The 16,799-nt window shown below is 48.2% G+C and overlaps 1 protein-coding gene across 1 annotated transcript; it reads left to right on the top strand.

Annotated features, from left to right (window-relative positions):
- Positions 1-7,703: 7,703 nt before the first annotated feature.
- elk3 (ETS transcription factor ELK3) lies at positions 7,704-16,477 on the top strand. Its single transcript, XM_080537574.1, is given in 6 exon segments — positions 7,704-7,808; positions 10,998-11,206; positions 12,811-13,228; positions 13,231-13,685; positions 14,880-15,002; positions 16,140-16,477. Coding segments are annotated over 5 exon segments (1,299 nt in total). The 5' UTR covers positions 7,704-7,808; positions 10,998-10,999; the 3' UTR covers positions 16,236-16,477.
- The last annotated feature ends 322 nt before the right edge of the window (positions 16,478-16,799 follow it).

Here is a 16,799-nt window from a genome sequence, read left to right as displayed (position 1 = left end):
GCCTACATATCCGAGTTCACCACAGACATCCAGCACGTTGCTGGGAAGTCCAACCAGGTCGCGGATTGTCTCTCCAGGGCGGTGGTTGGTGCGGTCCAACTGGGTTTGGACTACGCGCGCATGGCTGCAGACCAGGCCGCCGACCCCGCCGTCCAGGCTCTCAAGTTGTCGGACACAGGACTGCGCCTAGAAGAGGTGGTTTTCGGTGACGCAGGGGCCACGCTCCTGTGCGACGTCTCCATGGGTCAGCCACGACCGGTGGTCCCCGCCAACTGGAGGCGCCCCGCCTTCGAGGCGATACACGGCTTGTCTCACCCTGGTAGGAAACCGTCCTCACGGCTGGTGTCAGAGAAATTCGTCTGGCATGGGCTCAAGAGGGATGTGAGGGCCTGGGTTGACACGTGCATCGCCTGCCAGCGCGCCAAGGTGCATCGACACGTCAAGGCCCCCCTGGAGCAGTTCTCTGTGCCTGAGCGGAGGTTCGATCATGTAAACGTGGACCTGGTAGGGCCGCTGCCCCCCTCGCACGGATACACCTATCTCTTTACCATGGTGGACAGGACGACTCGCTGGCCGGAGGCAGTTCCGCTCTCCTCAACGACAGCCCCCGACCTGGCCCGGGCGTTCATCGCGGTGTGGGTCTCCCGCTACGGCACCCCTGCTGATCTCTCCTCTGACCGTGGCTCACAGTTTACTTCAGAGCTGTGGGCAGCGGTGGCGGAGAATCTGGGGGTCAAGCTCCACCGCACAACCGCCTATCACCCGCAGGCGAACGGGCTCTGTGAGCGTTTCCATCGATCCATGAAGGCCGCCCTTCGAGCCAGCCTCACGGACAGCGGCTGGCTTGACAAGCTGCCGTGGGTCATGCTGGGGCTCAGGACAGCGCCTAAGGAGGACCTCCAGTCGTCGTCCGCTGAGCTGGTGTTTGGACAGCCGCTGCGGGTCCCCGGTGACTTCATTCCCAAGTCAACGGAGCCCTGGTCCGCCGCCGCTCAGCGCGCCTCCCTGCTGGACAGCGCCAGGACCTTCGTCCCGGTCCCGACTACGCAGCATGGTGTCCCTACTTCGAGGGTGCCCCCGGAGCTGCACTCAGCGAGGTTCGTTTTCATTCGTCATGATGGCCACAGGACTCCACTACGTCCTCCTTATGACGGGCCTTTCCGTGTCATCGAGGCCGGAGCCAAGAACTTCATGGTTGACATGGGGGGTAGGCCTGAGTGTGTGTCCGTTGATCGCCTCAAACCGGCCCACTTGGACCTTGAACTGCCCCTGGACTTGGCCCTGCCACCGCGCAGAGGCCGGCCTCCAGTCCTACCTCCCCTGCCGCGCCCTGGCCATTCCCCCCTCCGACCCCGACAACCCCCCGCAGCTCGCGAGCCCCCGGTCGTCGCTGCCCCCCGTCCTTCCCTGCAGGAGGACGTGATGGGCGATGTCACACCTCCTCCCGCACCTCCTGACTTTACCTACGATCGTAGGGGCCGGGCCATACGCCCACCTCGCCGTGAGGATTTCCAATATTGAGGTGAACACTGGGGGGGCTGGTGTAGTGACTACATTATGGGTTCATGTTCTCCTCTTACTGTTGGTTGTGTAGTGGGAGGGAACCAGTTCTGGCACTAGGGGCAGAGGGGAGGATTATTAACGTTGCACCTTCCTGTTTAGATACACGAGTTTTGGTAACCATTTTCTGGTCCTGTACTGAGAGTACAAGTTGTTGTTTTGATTAAACAGTTATCATTACGTTGCCTACGTCTTTCCTTTTTCCTCCGGCACTACAAAATCAAATTATTAACTAAATGAATTAAATCTAACCTACTAGATACCAAAAAACTAAAAATTATTTAATTAATATTTATTAAAACACTTGTGACTTGCAGTGATGTTTCGCGTAATAAATGTGAGCAATGATAGAGCCAGGATTGCTTAGCGTAGAGCAGCCAATCAGGAGGCGGGAAGCGCGAGCGTGTGTGTAAAGATGTTTTGTGTATTCAGCTCAGAGCTGGAGAGACCGGAGATCGGGGGGCCGTTCCACTAAAGTGGATTAGTATATCGGCGATTGAAATAAATCAGGCGATCAGTTAACTCGGGATTGGAATTCAAGCCTCAGGTGATTCCTCGAACGAGGATCAGGCTTGTATCATCAGTGTTCACAGAACAACCCTTAGGTAACCCTAACCCTAACCCTCTCCGTTGGTTGTATCTCAAAATGTGGCCTAACTAATTAATGCAAGTGCAATTGGAATAACTAATTAATGCAAGTGCAATTCAAAATGGAATAATCCCGAGAGAAGCCCCGACAGGCGCACATAACATGACACATTTTCCACAGTGGATCAATCACCAACTCTGACGTTCATCTTCAGCTACCGTACCTTAAGCAACCTTGACGTAGCTCTCAATTCACCTTGTTCACACCGAAAATGGGGAAACAAATTAATCTGGCGCTCAAAAGCGAAAAGAGAAGGGGAAGAGGGCTGTTCGTGCTACAGCTGCAACATGCATGTCTCTAAACAAGTTTTTTTTTTAACCCTTGTGTGGTGTTCGGGTCAACTGGACCCGTTTTACATTTTTACTTAAAGAGAAATGGTACAAGAATACATTTTATCAATATGAAACTCCATGGCCTTGGCTTATTTTCTATGAAAAAATGTAAAAGTGGGGAAAAAATGCACAGAGACACACAGAAACATACACACACTCACACTGACACTCACTCACTCACACACCTCTGCTCTGGCTTTCCCACGCCAAGAAGCCATCTGCTCTCACACTTTTTACCCTATGAAGTGCAACATTGTAAATATTTTTACATTTTCTTGCACTGAGGTACACGCACTGTCACATTCTGTGCTTCATGTGTTGTGTAGATAGGCATACCCATGAACACACAATTGTAGCCAGTGATATCTCAGAATTATTTGGGATTTTTCAGACAATACTGTATTTCGACAGTGACAGTGAAAACAGTGTACATTCCGTTCGTGTTTTGTGATTCAGCATTTGCAGACATTTTTGAGAGATGTATTTCATAGCTATTGGCAAAAACAATCTTAGTTTGGTTCTTTCATTTCTATTCTTGTTCATCACCTGTATTTTCTTTACAGCTTTGATTATAATTAGATAAATGTGAAATTCAATTGAGAATATAAATTCTAAATAATAAAGAGCAATGAAAACATTGTTTCATTAACATTTTTCCTAGATAAGTTTGATTTATGACACTTTATTATAGTGGATTTTGCATTTTCAAAGTTAGGGGCATCATGTGCGTAAAAACGCTTCTACTCATCATGCTGTTGTTCGGTCCCTATTCCCAGGGGTCTGACACTTTGTGGGTTGTTACTAAGCATCCTCTGCTCCAGCCTCTCCAAAGGGCAGCCCCCTAGATCCACAGAACAAAAGATATGTACTTTTGAATGTGTACACAGTACCTATTGTGCATTATTGGGTACAGTACCTGTTTGTGCCCACAGGAGGCACCCTTTAATATTATGGGCTATTTTGGGGCTTTCTTGCGCCCTGAGTATACCCCCTTGTACGGGTCACCCTTGGGACTAGGAGCACCGTGTCAGGACAAGTGCTTTTAAAACCCCAATGATGTCCCGGGTCAACTGGACCCGAACATTACGAAAGGGTCCAAAAAGTGAACATCACACAAGGGTTAAACAGTGAAGCCTACAGAGCTTTTCCTAATATCACAGTTTTATATAGGATCTATCTCACTATTCCCATAAGCAGTGCACAGGCGGAGAGTAATTTCAGTCGTCTTAAACTAATTAAGACATACCTGCGCTCTTCAAAGAGTGGGATGCGTCTCTCAAATCCAGGGGCATAGCCAATAGATTTTCAAGGGGGTGACAACAGTTACATTGGGGGTCAAAAATGAAGGCCGCCGATCTCTCTCTTCAACATTTAGACTACTAAGTGGAAACAATTACTTTTCTTAAATAGTACAGTTAGGCTACACAGTGTATTTATTAGTCTGCATTTATGACCTTTTCATTTGACACTGTCAACATAAAAATTCTGATTGACATGTCCCCTTGTTTATTCTCATCAACATATCTTATGTACAATTAGTAAGCTCACCAACAGTAGCCTAAGTCAGATTAAACGGGTGCAATGTATTGTGTAAGAATGAGACTGTCAATTTATAAATATTGCAATATGTATTAATATTATTTTAAAATAATGGTTATCAACTCGTGAACATTTTTCAGATCACAGACATATATGACAGGGTTTGATGAAAAAGTCAGCAAGACTGACAACGTCATTTTTCTGTTTTTTCCAGATTATGAAAGGGTAGATTGTACGTTTTCAGATAATGTGTCATACATTGAAATATTGTTGAATGTTGATACCCTCCAAATCACTGAGCCGAGAAATCCGGCCTCTAAGTAATCACAGAGTTAATGGGTGGGAACAATATCTGGTTAACTCCACCCCAACCACTCCTTCCAGACAACCACTCCTTCAAGACAACCACTCCCCCATTACACTACCTGTCATTATCTACCTGTCATCTGTCAGTGGGGTTGTTAGCTAACCCTCTGGAAACAAACTTGCTGGGCTGACATGTTTAAATTGCTAAATAATAATAATAATAATAATAGTTAAAGATTCATGATTTTTTATTGCCATGTGTGCCAAAAGTTTTTTACATCCCATTATACAAATACAAGAGAGTAATATTTTTATGGCTTCAGTCGATATTGCAGCAGCAAGAGAAAACAAAATGGAAGTGGAAAAAAATTAGGCAAGATACAATTGAGCAATACAATAATAGAATGGTAAAAAATTATAATGTTGTGTCCGTGTGTATGCATTTATCATTATAGTACATAAAGCATCAAGTGGGACTTCGGTGTAGTTCCTTCCCATCCCATCTGGGCATCAAAGCTGTAATAAAAATAGAATACAGTACATTTAAAATGATTGCCCACTGTTACCAACACACCATTTTTACTAAATACTACTATGTTGATAAAATAGAATTGCTAATACAATGACAAATACCTGAAGTGCTGGTGACTCACATCAAGGTCTCATCTCTCAGAACTTCTCACCTTCGTCATTCTGTAACACAAATTTCAGGTCAGAGGTGTGGACACTTCTATAGTGTAGGCTTGCATGCATTCCATTGACACTCATGAACGATAGTGTACTGTAGCCTACTTGTTGAAGTCATCCTGTTAGTGAACCATAACTCTTATAAATAAAATGAAAAAGTAATCCTTCCTTGTGACTGCCAATGGCCCCCTGGTCCTAGCATAGATGTTTTCTTTCTTATGATGTCTGACGTATAGTTGATTCACATACTTTGGACAAATGTAGTTGTTATAAGTCGCTTTGGATAAAGGCGTCTGCTAAATGTCAAAAATATAAATGTCACACACTCGTCTTCATTGCAGTTGGCCTATGCAGCGCAACAGATTTTCACATCGCCTTATGTTATGTAGAAACACATAAAGCCTTATGTTATGTCGAAACACATAAAGCATTCTGCTATGCTGCTATGCTCCGCTGAATTGCAGGCGACCTGGATAACACCAATTACACCAACTATGTTTGCCTAGAATATTTGCACAAAATGACAACTAGCCAGGTGGCGTTCCAGGTTGCTAAAATTGCAGCCGGGCTCACAATTGAGCAAATTATGTATGTAATAATAATTGTAGTCACTTCCCTAGCGGTGAGATCTGATACTCTGGGCAGTGTGCATGCAATGTAGGCAACAAGAAGCACTATCTCGGGGGAGGCTGGTGGGGGTAGACATCGGGGGACGGGCCTGAGCCATTTTGGCCTTCATTAGCCTGCCCTGATGTCTATGGACGTGACGGCAGTCGACATGGTGTGGTGTCTGGTTGATGTTCCATTCTGAACCTGATTCTAGGCTATATACTGTAGTATATTTTGGCACACATACACGCACATAAACCATATAAACTGTATAGAATGTATCAAATGCATAGTTTGCCTTTTGCTATAAGGTTCCTCCTGAACTGTGGGGGGGTAGGCCACAGTTTATGACTCTTTGTTCCTAAAAAGCCAAATGGTCATTATAAGATGGAGCCTAGAGTGACTGCATTTCAAAATGGAACCTAACTGGGGAACAACCCCTCTTTCACACCTGGGTCATGTCTACAGTAAATGTGATAGGCTATTATTTGAAACTGTATTTACATACAAATAGGCCAGCCAGAGGGCTGCCCCGGTCTCTTGGTCATTCCAGCTCTTCTCTCTCTCATTCCAGCAAGGCTTCATCACCAGCATCAGCTGTTTTTGTAAACTGTACCTCAATAAATAGTCTTAAACCTAGAAGAAGTTTATTCGTGACCTATCTCAAACAAGTTACTTAAGAAGAAACAACAACAATACAATATACCATGGGCCGTTATACATTGGGGGGTTACTACTGGACTGGACAACAGTATTGGCACCCCTGCACTTCTGTCAGATAATGCACCACTTCTCACAGAAAACTGTTGCAATTACAAATGCTTTGGTATTCACATGTTTATTTTTTTTGTTTACACTGGAGCAACACAAAAAAGCGGAGAAGAAGAAAAGCCAAACCTGATACCATTCCACACAGTGTCGCTATTATAACATGATTGTAAGTGCTGAAGTGATGCAACTCATTAAGGCACTCAGGTGTCAATTTCTGGGTCTGTTTGAGAGAGTGTGTGCATATGTGTATGTAGTGTGTATGTGCTGCAGAAAATTGTGTGTGTGTGTGTGTGTGTGTGTGTGTGTGTGTGTGTGTGTGTGTTGGGGAGTGGATCCATTTTCCGGTTTCCTGAAGGGGTTTCCTTTCACTGACAGGAAACTGGCACACAAAACATTGTCAGTCACATGGTCTGAACGCGCACACACACATACACACACACACACACGCACACGCACGCTCACACACACACACACACACGCGCACACGCGTGCACACACACACACACACACACACACACACACACAAATATGCCTGCACACACACACTTCTTTAGGTTTACGAAGACAATAACATCAATAAACTGTTGGCGCAAGCTGATGACAGTGTCTGAAGGAGACTCCCTCAGACAGGTCATCATGTCAGACTCCCTTACTCAAATGCAATAGAACAATTAATTAATCAAACCCTTATGGCATTATCCCTATAATATATTTAGCATGGCTCTATGAATAACTGGTCAACCTGTTAATTGCCCCCTGTTAATTGGGCTTTAGAATGGATTCGTCTGTGTGTGTGTGTGTGTGTGTGTATGTGTGTGTGTGCACACGCTTGTGTGTGTGTGTGTGTGTGTGTGTGTGTGTGCGCACGCTTGTGTGTGTGTGTGTGTGTGTGTGTGTGAGTGTGTGTGTGTGTGTGTGTGTGTATGTGTGTGTGCACACGCGTGCGCGTGTGTGTATGTGTGTGTGTGTGTGTGTGTGTAGGGAGGAACAAGAACTCCTCCCGGTGTGGGGCAGGAAGGTGACGTCAGTCAGCCCGCAGAGTTTAATCAGAAATATTGGTGTGTGTGTGCTTGAGTGTGCGTGCGTGTGTGTGCGTGTGCGTGTGTACGTGTATGTATGTGCGTGCGCGCGCGTGTGTGTGTGTGTCTGTGTCTGTATCGACTTCCTGCGTGTGTGTGTGTGCGTGTGTTCGCTCTGACTTCCTGCTCTGAAGAAATAGAAAAAAATCTCCGGATCCCCTTACAGTGTCGAGCCCCGCAGCCCAGACGGCATCAGCATGGAAAAGCAGTTACGCATTATACGGAACTCTCACTAAAAACATCTACAGAGGAGAAAACAGACGTCTTTCAGCCAGGGTATGTGAACGCATGGTTTTATAAACTCTTCATACTTTATTAAGATCACTTAGTTTGAGTGATGATAGCTTAAAAAAAATGATCAGTCTGTATCAGGAAACATATAGTTTTGGAAATATGATACATACAACTCGGGTCATCACAATGAACTTGAAATGTAGGGGGACATCAAGATCAAATGGCATAATCCCTCTCTCTGCTTAGGCTATGTCGCCATACACGTAGGCCTATTTGTTTAGCCTTCTCTCCATAACAACATCAAATCTGAAAAGTATGTATTTTAATTTTGATGCTTGATTCTTTTCCGTTATTCGCACGTAATATTTCCTGTCTGTCAAACGCAAGTTGCCTATATATAGGTCCCTGGACGTGCTCCATTCTAGTTTTCCTAACTGTATCACGTTTCTTATTATATTCATTTTGCGGAATAAAGTTGCGCCGTTGGTGTGAAAATGCGCTCCTGGCCCTTTAACAGCCGTAGTAGACTTTCTGGTTCGTCTGGACTCTTGCAGACTAATTGCCATGCGCTTCCGGATTGAAACTGGCAGCAGACAACATCTTGAAAATGAGTCATTGGGGCAAACAAAGAGCCGTTTGAGTGTTCCAGAGTCTCTCCATCACCGATCATTCACCGACAACTCTCTCTCAAGCTCCGGGGTACTCCGTTGATCACCCCACAATTTGGAGAGTCTTCAGGGTCAAGTGGACTCTCTGGACATTCTAACGCTCCTATGTCATCCGATGTCATGACATCTCTGTGGTTATTGTTGCGTCCTGGTGGATGGGGAGGGTAGCGCACGATGCCCGCAACTAGGGCTGTTGAGTTTTCCACAGGCAGTGCCGCATTTAGTCATGGCTAAGTAATGTGTGTGTACACACACAGACACACAGACACACACACACACACACGCACACACAGACACACACACACACACACACACACACACACACACACACACACACACACACACACACAGACACAGACACAGACACACACACACACAGACACACAGGAGGGGCCTGCGTAAACCCAAGAGTCCATGCTGCCTGTGCCGACTGTGTCACAGCTGTAAGTGTAAAACACATTCGAAACACACTCTGTGGTGTGTGTGTGTGTGTGTGTGCGCGCGCGCCCAGGTGAAAGTGTAGACTCACAGTAACCAGCATAGCTTCGACAGCCTGGTCCATCCATTTAGCCTCCATTACAAATAACATGCCAACATCGTGGCTGCTGTAATATACCTACATATAAAATAGGCAATTTAACAGCCATAAAACAATCTGGCATTCAGATTATCTGATTTCAATTTTTTGGTGAAATATCCCCAAAATAAACAGACTGCTGCTTTGTGTCTGTGCAGCCAAGCATGACTGTGGAACATCAAACACCAGGTTACATTCATCATGCACCATGTCACAGCACCTCCTAGGGGAGTCAGAGAATGTATGTATTCTCCATATGTTGTTACGGAATAGGGAATGGGTGGGTGGGGGGGGGGGGGGGGGCTGTATGTGTGTGTGTGTGCGTGTGTGTGTGTGTGTGTGTGTGTGTGTGTGTGTCGCTGTACCAGAGCGAGGAGGAAACCCGATGGTTCCCGGTGACAGGAATTCCTACCTTTGAGTTAGGGCTTGCCTTTCCCGGGAGGACGCCCTATAGCAGAATGAGAGGAAGTCCTCATTTAGACAGCTTTACAACACACACACACACACACACACACACACACTACACACACACACACTACACACACACACACACATACATACACACACACACACACACACACACACACACACACACACACACACACACACACACACACACACACACACACACAGGAGACCTCCCCAGGAAACCAAGAGAGGAAAAAGGTTGTGGGTTGTGGGTTGGGGGGGGGGTAGGGGGGGGGGTTGCAGAGGTAGCCTTCACCTGATACACACTCCTGTCTCTCGGTGTATCCACTGGTTGAGTTACATAACGTAACTAGGGATGAGAGGATCAGGATGAGTCAAAGCTGGATTCAGAGTTCTAAATGAAATCTCTCCCCAGATATCCTCTCTCTATTGTCGATGGATGAATACTATATAGAGACAGTTGTACAATATTGCATTAGTTTTGGAGTCCGCTCGAGAAAAATGTATCTCCAGAATTACTTTCGTCAAAAAAACAAACAAGTGAAGCAAGGAACACATCATACGCATTAAGATCCTAGTCGAGTATTTCAATTCTATTCCTGTTATTTATTGTTTTGTGTGGTGGATGGTTCTTCTTTGTTTTGTGTTTCAGGATGATTTCTTGTATTTGTTTTGTGTGGAACCCCAGGGTGATGCTTTTATCAGCTAATGGGGATCCTAATAAATCAAATCGTGAGCGAGCGAGTTCAAACGAGGACGCTGAAATAGGCGGATAATAGGTGCAACATTAACCAGCGCTTAACGCTTAATCACACAGCGGAGATCAGAGGAACGGGTGGGGGCGGGGCCGGGAGAGAGAGAGTGAACGAGTGAGAGACTGATGGAGTGAGAACGTGCTAAAGCTGCCGTCATTCACAAAGACCTTCTCTTCCATCCACCCGTGTCCTTATCCTATCGAGGCAGACTGCCAAACCTCTCGGAGAGAGAGAGAGTCAATGAGAGAATGTGTGTAGTACTCATAGCCACAATCGGTTGCCCTGGCCTTGGTGCTCCTATTTCATTACAGTCTTTGTCCAGTGGAAACAGGAGACTCCTGGTTGGTACTAGGGGTGGGTTGGCACAGGATAACACAGGGGAATCTTAACAACACTTCTCCAGCCCGCTGATGCCCAGGCTGGCTGGCTGGCTGTGTCGGCACTGCGGTGGGCCCAAAGCATGTTCTGTGTTTGTGTGTGTTGGTTTTGTTCTTCTGTGTTTATGGGTTGGCTTCTAATGGGGCAGGAAATGCCTTCTGGGGTTGGGGGGCGGGACATTTCTGAGGTTTAGGATGAGGGAGTGTGTGTGTGTGTGTGTGTGTGTGTGTGTGTGTGTATGTGTGTGTGTGAGGGGAGGGAGAGAGAGTGTTTTGCTTGGGCATGCCAATGTGTGCGTGTGGTTGTAGTGGTCGTGGTTGATGTTGATGATGATGATGATGATGATCCTCCCTCTCCCTCCTCTCTTCTTTACTTTCGCAACCCCCCCCACCCGCCCCCCACCCCCCTCTCTCTCTTTCTCTAGTCATGGAGAGTGCCATCACGTTGTGGCAGTTCCTGCTGCAACTGCTGCTGGACCAGAGCCACAAGCACCTGATCTGCTGGACGTCCATCGACGGGGAGTTCAAGCTGCTCAAGTCCGAGGAGGTGGCCAAGCTGTGGGGCCTGCGCAAGAACAAGACCAACATGAACTACGACAAGCTCAGCCGCGCCCTGCGCTACTACTACGACAAGGTACAGTTGGGTTCACTTGACCCCGATGCACCACATTCACAGCGCTTACTTCACAGCACAAAAACTTTGACAGTACTCTACACATACACCTCAACCCCGAAACCCACACACACACACTACAACCTTCAAACCTACACACACACACACACACACACACACACACACACACATACACTACAACCTTCAAACCTACACACACACACACTACAACCTTCAAACCTACACACACACATTCTACAATCTACAAACCTACACACACACACACACACACACACACACACACTACAACCTTCAAACCTACACACACACACTACAACCTTCAAACCTACACACACACACACACACACTACAACCTTCAAACCTACACACACACACTACAACCTACAAACCTACACACACACACACACACACACTACAACCTTCAAACCTACACACACACACACTACAACCTTCAAACCTACACACACACACACACTACAACCTTCAAACCTACACACACACACACACTACAACCTACAAACCTACACACATACACTACAACCTTCAAACCTACACACACACACACACACACTACAACCTTCAAACCTACACACACACACACTACAACCTTCAAACCTACACACACACACACACACACTACAACCTTCAAACCTACACACACACACACTACAACCTACAAACCTACACACATACACACACACACTACAACCTACAAACCTACACATACACGACAACCTACACAATCAGTAACTACTGTATAACAGTATGTCAATCTAATTCTGTTTCTTCTTAGCCCACACTTGCATGGGATCACATTGTTAGTATGGGTGCAATACGCTCTGATAGGTTGCCAAGTACAATGTATCGACTTGCATGCAATGTCCCTGACCAGTCTCAGTGCATACATGTAGTGTAACAAGTGGCAGTGATGTCATGATCACGGCTACCAATAGACTGAGGTTGCCACAGGCTCCTTTGTCGGTGACATGTAATTATATAATTTTTTTCTATTGTATACTTTTTATCTATTGTATACGGCCTAATATCTAACCTCCAGGATAAGACTGGGAATGCGATCACGCTGAAGTATATAAGCTACTCTATGCACCCACAGCCTTGACAAGTAGCTTTGTATTCTGGTGCAATGTCCAAAGCTTGCTTTGGGCTTTTTGCTACCTTGTGTTTTTTTCTCCAGCCCATTGGTTATAATACAATCAGACATCTGTTTTATCTTCATGGTAGGAGTTTTAGTAATGTGCATTGTCTTGCAGGAACTTTCTGCGGGAGTAACAGAGTGCATATAACACATGTAACTACTGTATAACAGAGTGCATATAACACATGTAACTACTGTATAACAGAGTGCATATAACACATGTAACTACTGTATAACAGCGTGAATATAACACATGTAACTACTGTATAACAGCGTGAATATAACACATGTAACTACTGTATAACAGAGTGCATATAACACATGTAACTACTGTATAACAGCGTGAATATAACACATGTAACTACTGTATAACAGCGTGCATATAACACATGTAACTACTGTATAACAGAGTGCATATAACACATGTAACTACCTCCTCCTCCTCCAGAACATCATCAAGAAGGTGATTGGCCAGAAGTTTGTGTACAAGTTCGTGTCGTTCCCGGAGATTCTGAAGATGGACCCGGCGGCGGTGGAGATGGGGCGCGGGTTGGGGGGCGAGGAGGCCGGGATGGGGTGTCTGTCTGACGGGGAGGGGGGGCCCGAGGAGGAGGGGGTGGGGGGGATGCGCGGCGGCGGCGGCCCCCCTGTGAGGAACGAGTACCTCCACTCGGGCCTGTACTCCTCCTTCACCGTCAGCTCCCTGCAGCACCCCCCGGACCTGCTCCGCCCCCCCGACCTGCTCCGGCCCATCAAGGCGGAGTCCAGACACCACCACGAGCACTACGAAGACAGCTCCACGGTGATCCGCTTCGTCCAGAACCGCCAGAACCAGGGCGGGGCACTGCCGGTGGTGTCCCTCCCCTCCCCCCCCCCCCCCCCTCCTCCTCCGAGGGCTACCACCACCACCATTCGTCCAAACTGTCCCCGAGACCGCCCGCCCGCTCCTCCTCATCCTGCTCCTTCTCCTCCTCCTCCCCGTCCCCCAGCCCCCCCGCCACCCACCACGCACTTTGGAGGGGCCGGAGCCCCCCCGCCCACCACGCCCCCCCCGAGACTGACGAATCAGAACAGGGCGCTCAGCCGCTCAACCTGTCGTCCGGTCACAGAGACCGAGCCCACCAGGCCGCGCCCCCCGCCGCCGCGCTAGAGAAGAGGGGCGGCTTAGCCAATCACCACGTCCCGCCCAGAAGCAGGAAGCCCAAAGGCCTGGAGATCTCCGCGCCGTCCCTCTTCCTGACAGGAAGTGACATAGGCAGCATCGCCCTCAACAGCCCGGCTCTGCCGTCAGGTTCCCTAACCCCCGCCTTCTTTACTGCACAGGTGAGCCCCACACACACACACACACACACACACACACACACACACACACACACACACACACGTCATTGTCCTGGACAGTCATGAACACACTCATACTCCATGTCTACTCTCGTCCTGGGTGTTCAGATGTAGTGTGTGTGTGTGTGTGTGTGTGTGTCATGATTGTCGGGGGGGAGAGAGAGAGACTACTGCACTCCTCTGGAATTCATCCCCGAGTCTCTCCCGAACCCTCTGTCCTCACTCTGAGGGTGAGGAGGTGGGACAGACAGGGGAGGGGGGGGGGGGGGGTGATAGGGTGGGAGGAGGAAGAGGGGGAGTGGAACCAGAGGTAAGTGAGAGAGGAGGAGAGGAGCAGGCGAGAGGGAGGACAAGCAGAGAAGTAAAGGAGCGTAAAAGGAGCATGAAGAGGGGAGGGAGGGAAGGGAGGGGAGGGGAGGGGAGGGAGGGAGGGAGGGGAGGGCAGGGCGGTTGGTCGGTAAGTGAAGCCATATGTTTTCGAAAGCTCCTGAATCACCGGCGTGAGACTGGGTTCTATAGTAGCGAGAGAGAGAGAGAGAGAGAGAGAGAGAGAGAGAGAGAGAGAGAGAGAGAGTGCGAGAGAGCGAGTGCGAGAGAGCGAGTGCGAGAGAGCGAGTGCGAGTCGACAAACCCCACTTTATTAGACCAATACAAAACACAGCACGTTAAAATGGCCTACATCACAACCCACATAAACACACCCCCCTCCTCTAAATAGAAAGAGAAATTAAATCAGGGGCGAGACAGGGGTGAGAGAGAGCCAAGAGGGAAAATTGATGTCATATGTAGCTTCTCAGCTGGAATCTGGTGTTCCAGTGGCTCGAAGTTCTCTGACCTCAAGAGTCCCCCAGACCCCCCCCCCCCGAGTCAGCCTTGAACTCCAAGCCAAGCCAACTCCCCCCCCCCCCCCCCCCTCCTCCTCCTGCAGACCTCCATGACCCCCAAAGAACACGCCATAGGACCACCTCTCCCTGGTTCCTGTCTTCACTAAAACAAACAGATCCACAGTGTGTGTGTGTGTGTTTGTGTTTGTGTGTGTATTGATTCCCAGCCAGCCAAGACGACGACAGCAGCAGCGACAACAACACCAACAACAACTCCTTGGGACAGAACAACATCTCTTTGGGACAGAAAACTCCCAAACTCATCTTTGACTCTTTCCTTTCCTCTCCCTAGACGCCCAACGGTCTCCTGCTCACCCCCAGCCCCCTGCTGTCCAGTATCCACTTCTGGAGCAGCCTGAGCCCCGTGGGACCCCTGAGCCCCGCACGCCTCCAGGGCCACGGACCCCTGTTCCAGGTAAGAGCAGGGAAGAGAGAGAGAGAGAGAGAGAGAGAGGGTTGGAAGGAGGGTAGGCAGTGGAGGAGTGGGGAGAGTAAAGGTAGAGAGGGTATGTGGTTTAGTCTTAGAGAGAGAGAGAGAGAGAGAGAGAGAGAGAGAGAGACAGAGAGAGAGAGAGGGTTGAAAGGAGGGTAGGTAGTGGAGGAGTGGGGTGAGTAAGGGTTTAGGGAGGGTAGGTAGTGGAGGAGTGGCGAGAGTAAGGGTAGGGAGGGTAGGTAGTCTAGTCTGCTGAGCTGAGAGAGAAAGGGTAGGGAGGGTAGGTAGTCTAGTCTGCTGAGCTGAGAGAGGAAGGGTAGGGAGGGTAGGTAGTCTAGTCTGCTGAGCTGAGAGAGAAAGGGTAGGGAGGGTAGGTAGTCTAGTCTGCTGAGCTGAGAGAGGAAGGGTAGGGAGGGTAGGTAGTGGAGGAGTGGGTAGGGAGGGTAGGTAGTTTAGTCTGCTGAGCTGAGAGAGGAAGGGGGCTCCACTTGAACCGGTAAACAAACTCTGGGAGACAGAGACGCATCGTGACGTGAATCCTGCCTAGTGTTGCTAACAGGGCTGAACCTGACAGAGGGTCACGTGACAGCTTCGTCACTTGGTTCTGTGTCTGTGTGTGTGTGTGTGTGTGTGGGGGGAAGTGGGCTTGCTGTGACTGTGTTAGTGTCTGCGTATGTGTGTGAGATACACTCTGCGCACGGGTTACAAAATAAGCCACAGATGTTTCCTTTCTGGTGTGGATGGGGGGGGGTGGGGGGGGAGCTTCCTGCTCGGAAGGAGGGGGGGAAGGGGTCAGGAGCCCCACCCACTCCCGTCAGCCCTCTCTCTCTCACAACAGGAAGTGCCTCTCCTCACTATCCCATGGTGCACCAGGGGTCGGGAGGGACTGCCGTAAAAAACTAAAAACTAAAAAACTCTCCCGCCATTTTGAAGCAATGCTGAAACCCCAGGAATTTGGAATGATCCATTCCTTTTTATTTATGAGGCATTAAGCGTTACATGTGTGGCTCGACTTGTAGAATAAGTCCTTCTGGAGAGATGGAGAGTTGAGCCCTGGACTGTTGATCTTACCTGTCTGTCTGTCTGTCTGTCTGTCTGCTTCCCTCCGTCTGTGTGTAGTTCCCCACCCTGCTGAACGGACAGTTCCCCCTCCCTCTGTCCAGCCTGGATGCCGCCTCCCCTCTGCTGCTCTCCCCCAGCCCTCACAAGTCCTGATCTTGGAGCCCTCTCTCACACACACACACACACACACACACACACACACACACACACACACACAGGAGAGGACCGCACTCTGAAACCAGGAGAAATCAGGACAACGTCCCCCCTCTTGCTACAGTATAAATACCCCGAAAGTCATTGTCAGCATTATCATTATCAACGTTGTTCATTATCATTGTGACTTGAAGATCTTTTGCTAAAAAAAAAAGAGAACGAAACAGAAGTGGTATTTTGGACTTTGGTCTCCATGGAGACCGTTCTGTTTTGGACGTGTAGTTTGTTGCTCATCTCACCCCCCCTTAGCAAATAATCTCATGATTGTCTCATCATTATCCTCTTGAATAGAATAACCAAAGTATGCATAAGTACATTCTCCTGTCAGACTCCTAGCGGGGGGTCCGCTAGCCAGAGAGAGGCGTGTGGTTATAACGCTTTATAAACGTTTGTATCATTGTTTTATCTTTTTTTTTTTTTTTACATGTTTATCTGAGGCTGTGAACCTGGTTGTTTAGTTCTGCCTAAGTGTTTTTGTATGGTTTTCTATGGTATTGTTTTGTA

This window comes from Nansenia antarctica, assembly GCF_963989245.1.
Source record: "Nansenia antarctica genome assembly, chromosome: 8".
Taxonomy (NCBI): domain Eukaryota; kingdom Metazoa; phylum Chordata; class Actinopteri; order Argentiniformes; family Microstomatidae; genus Nansenia; species Nansenia antarctica.
This window is presented reverse-complemented; position numbering and strand designations above follow the sequence as displayed.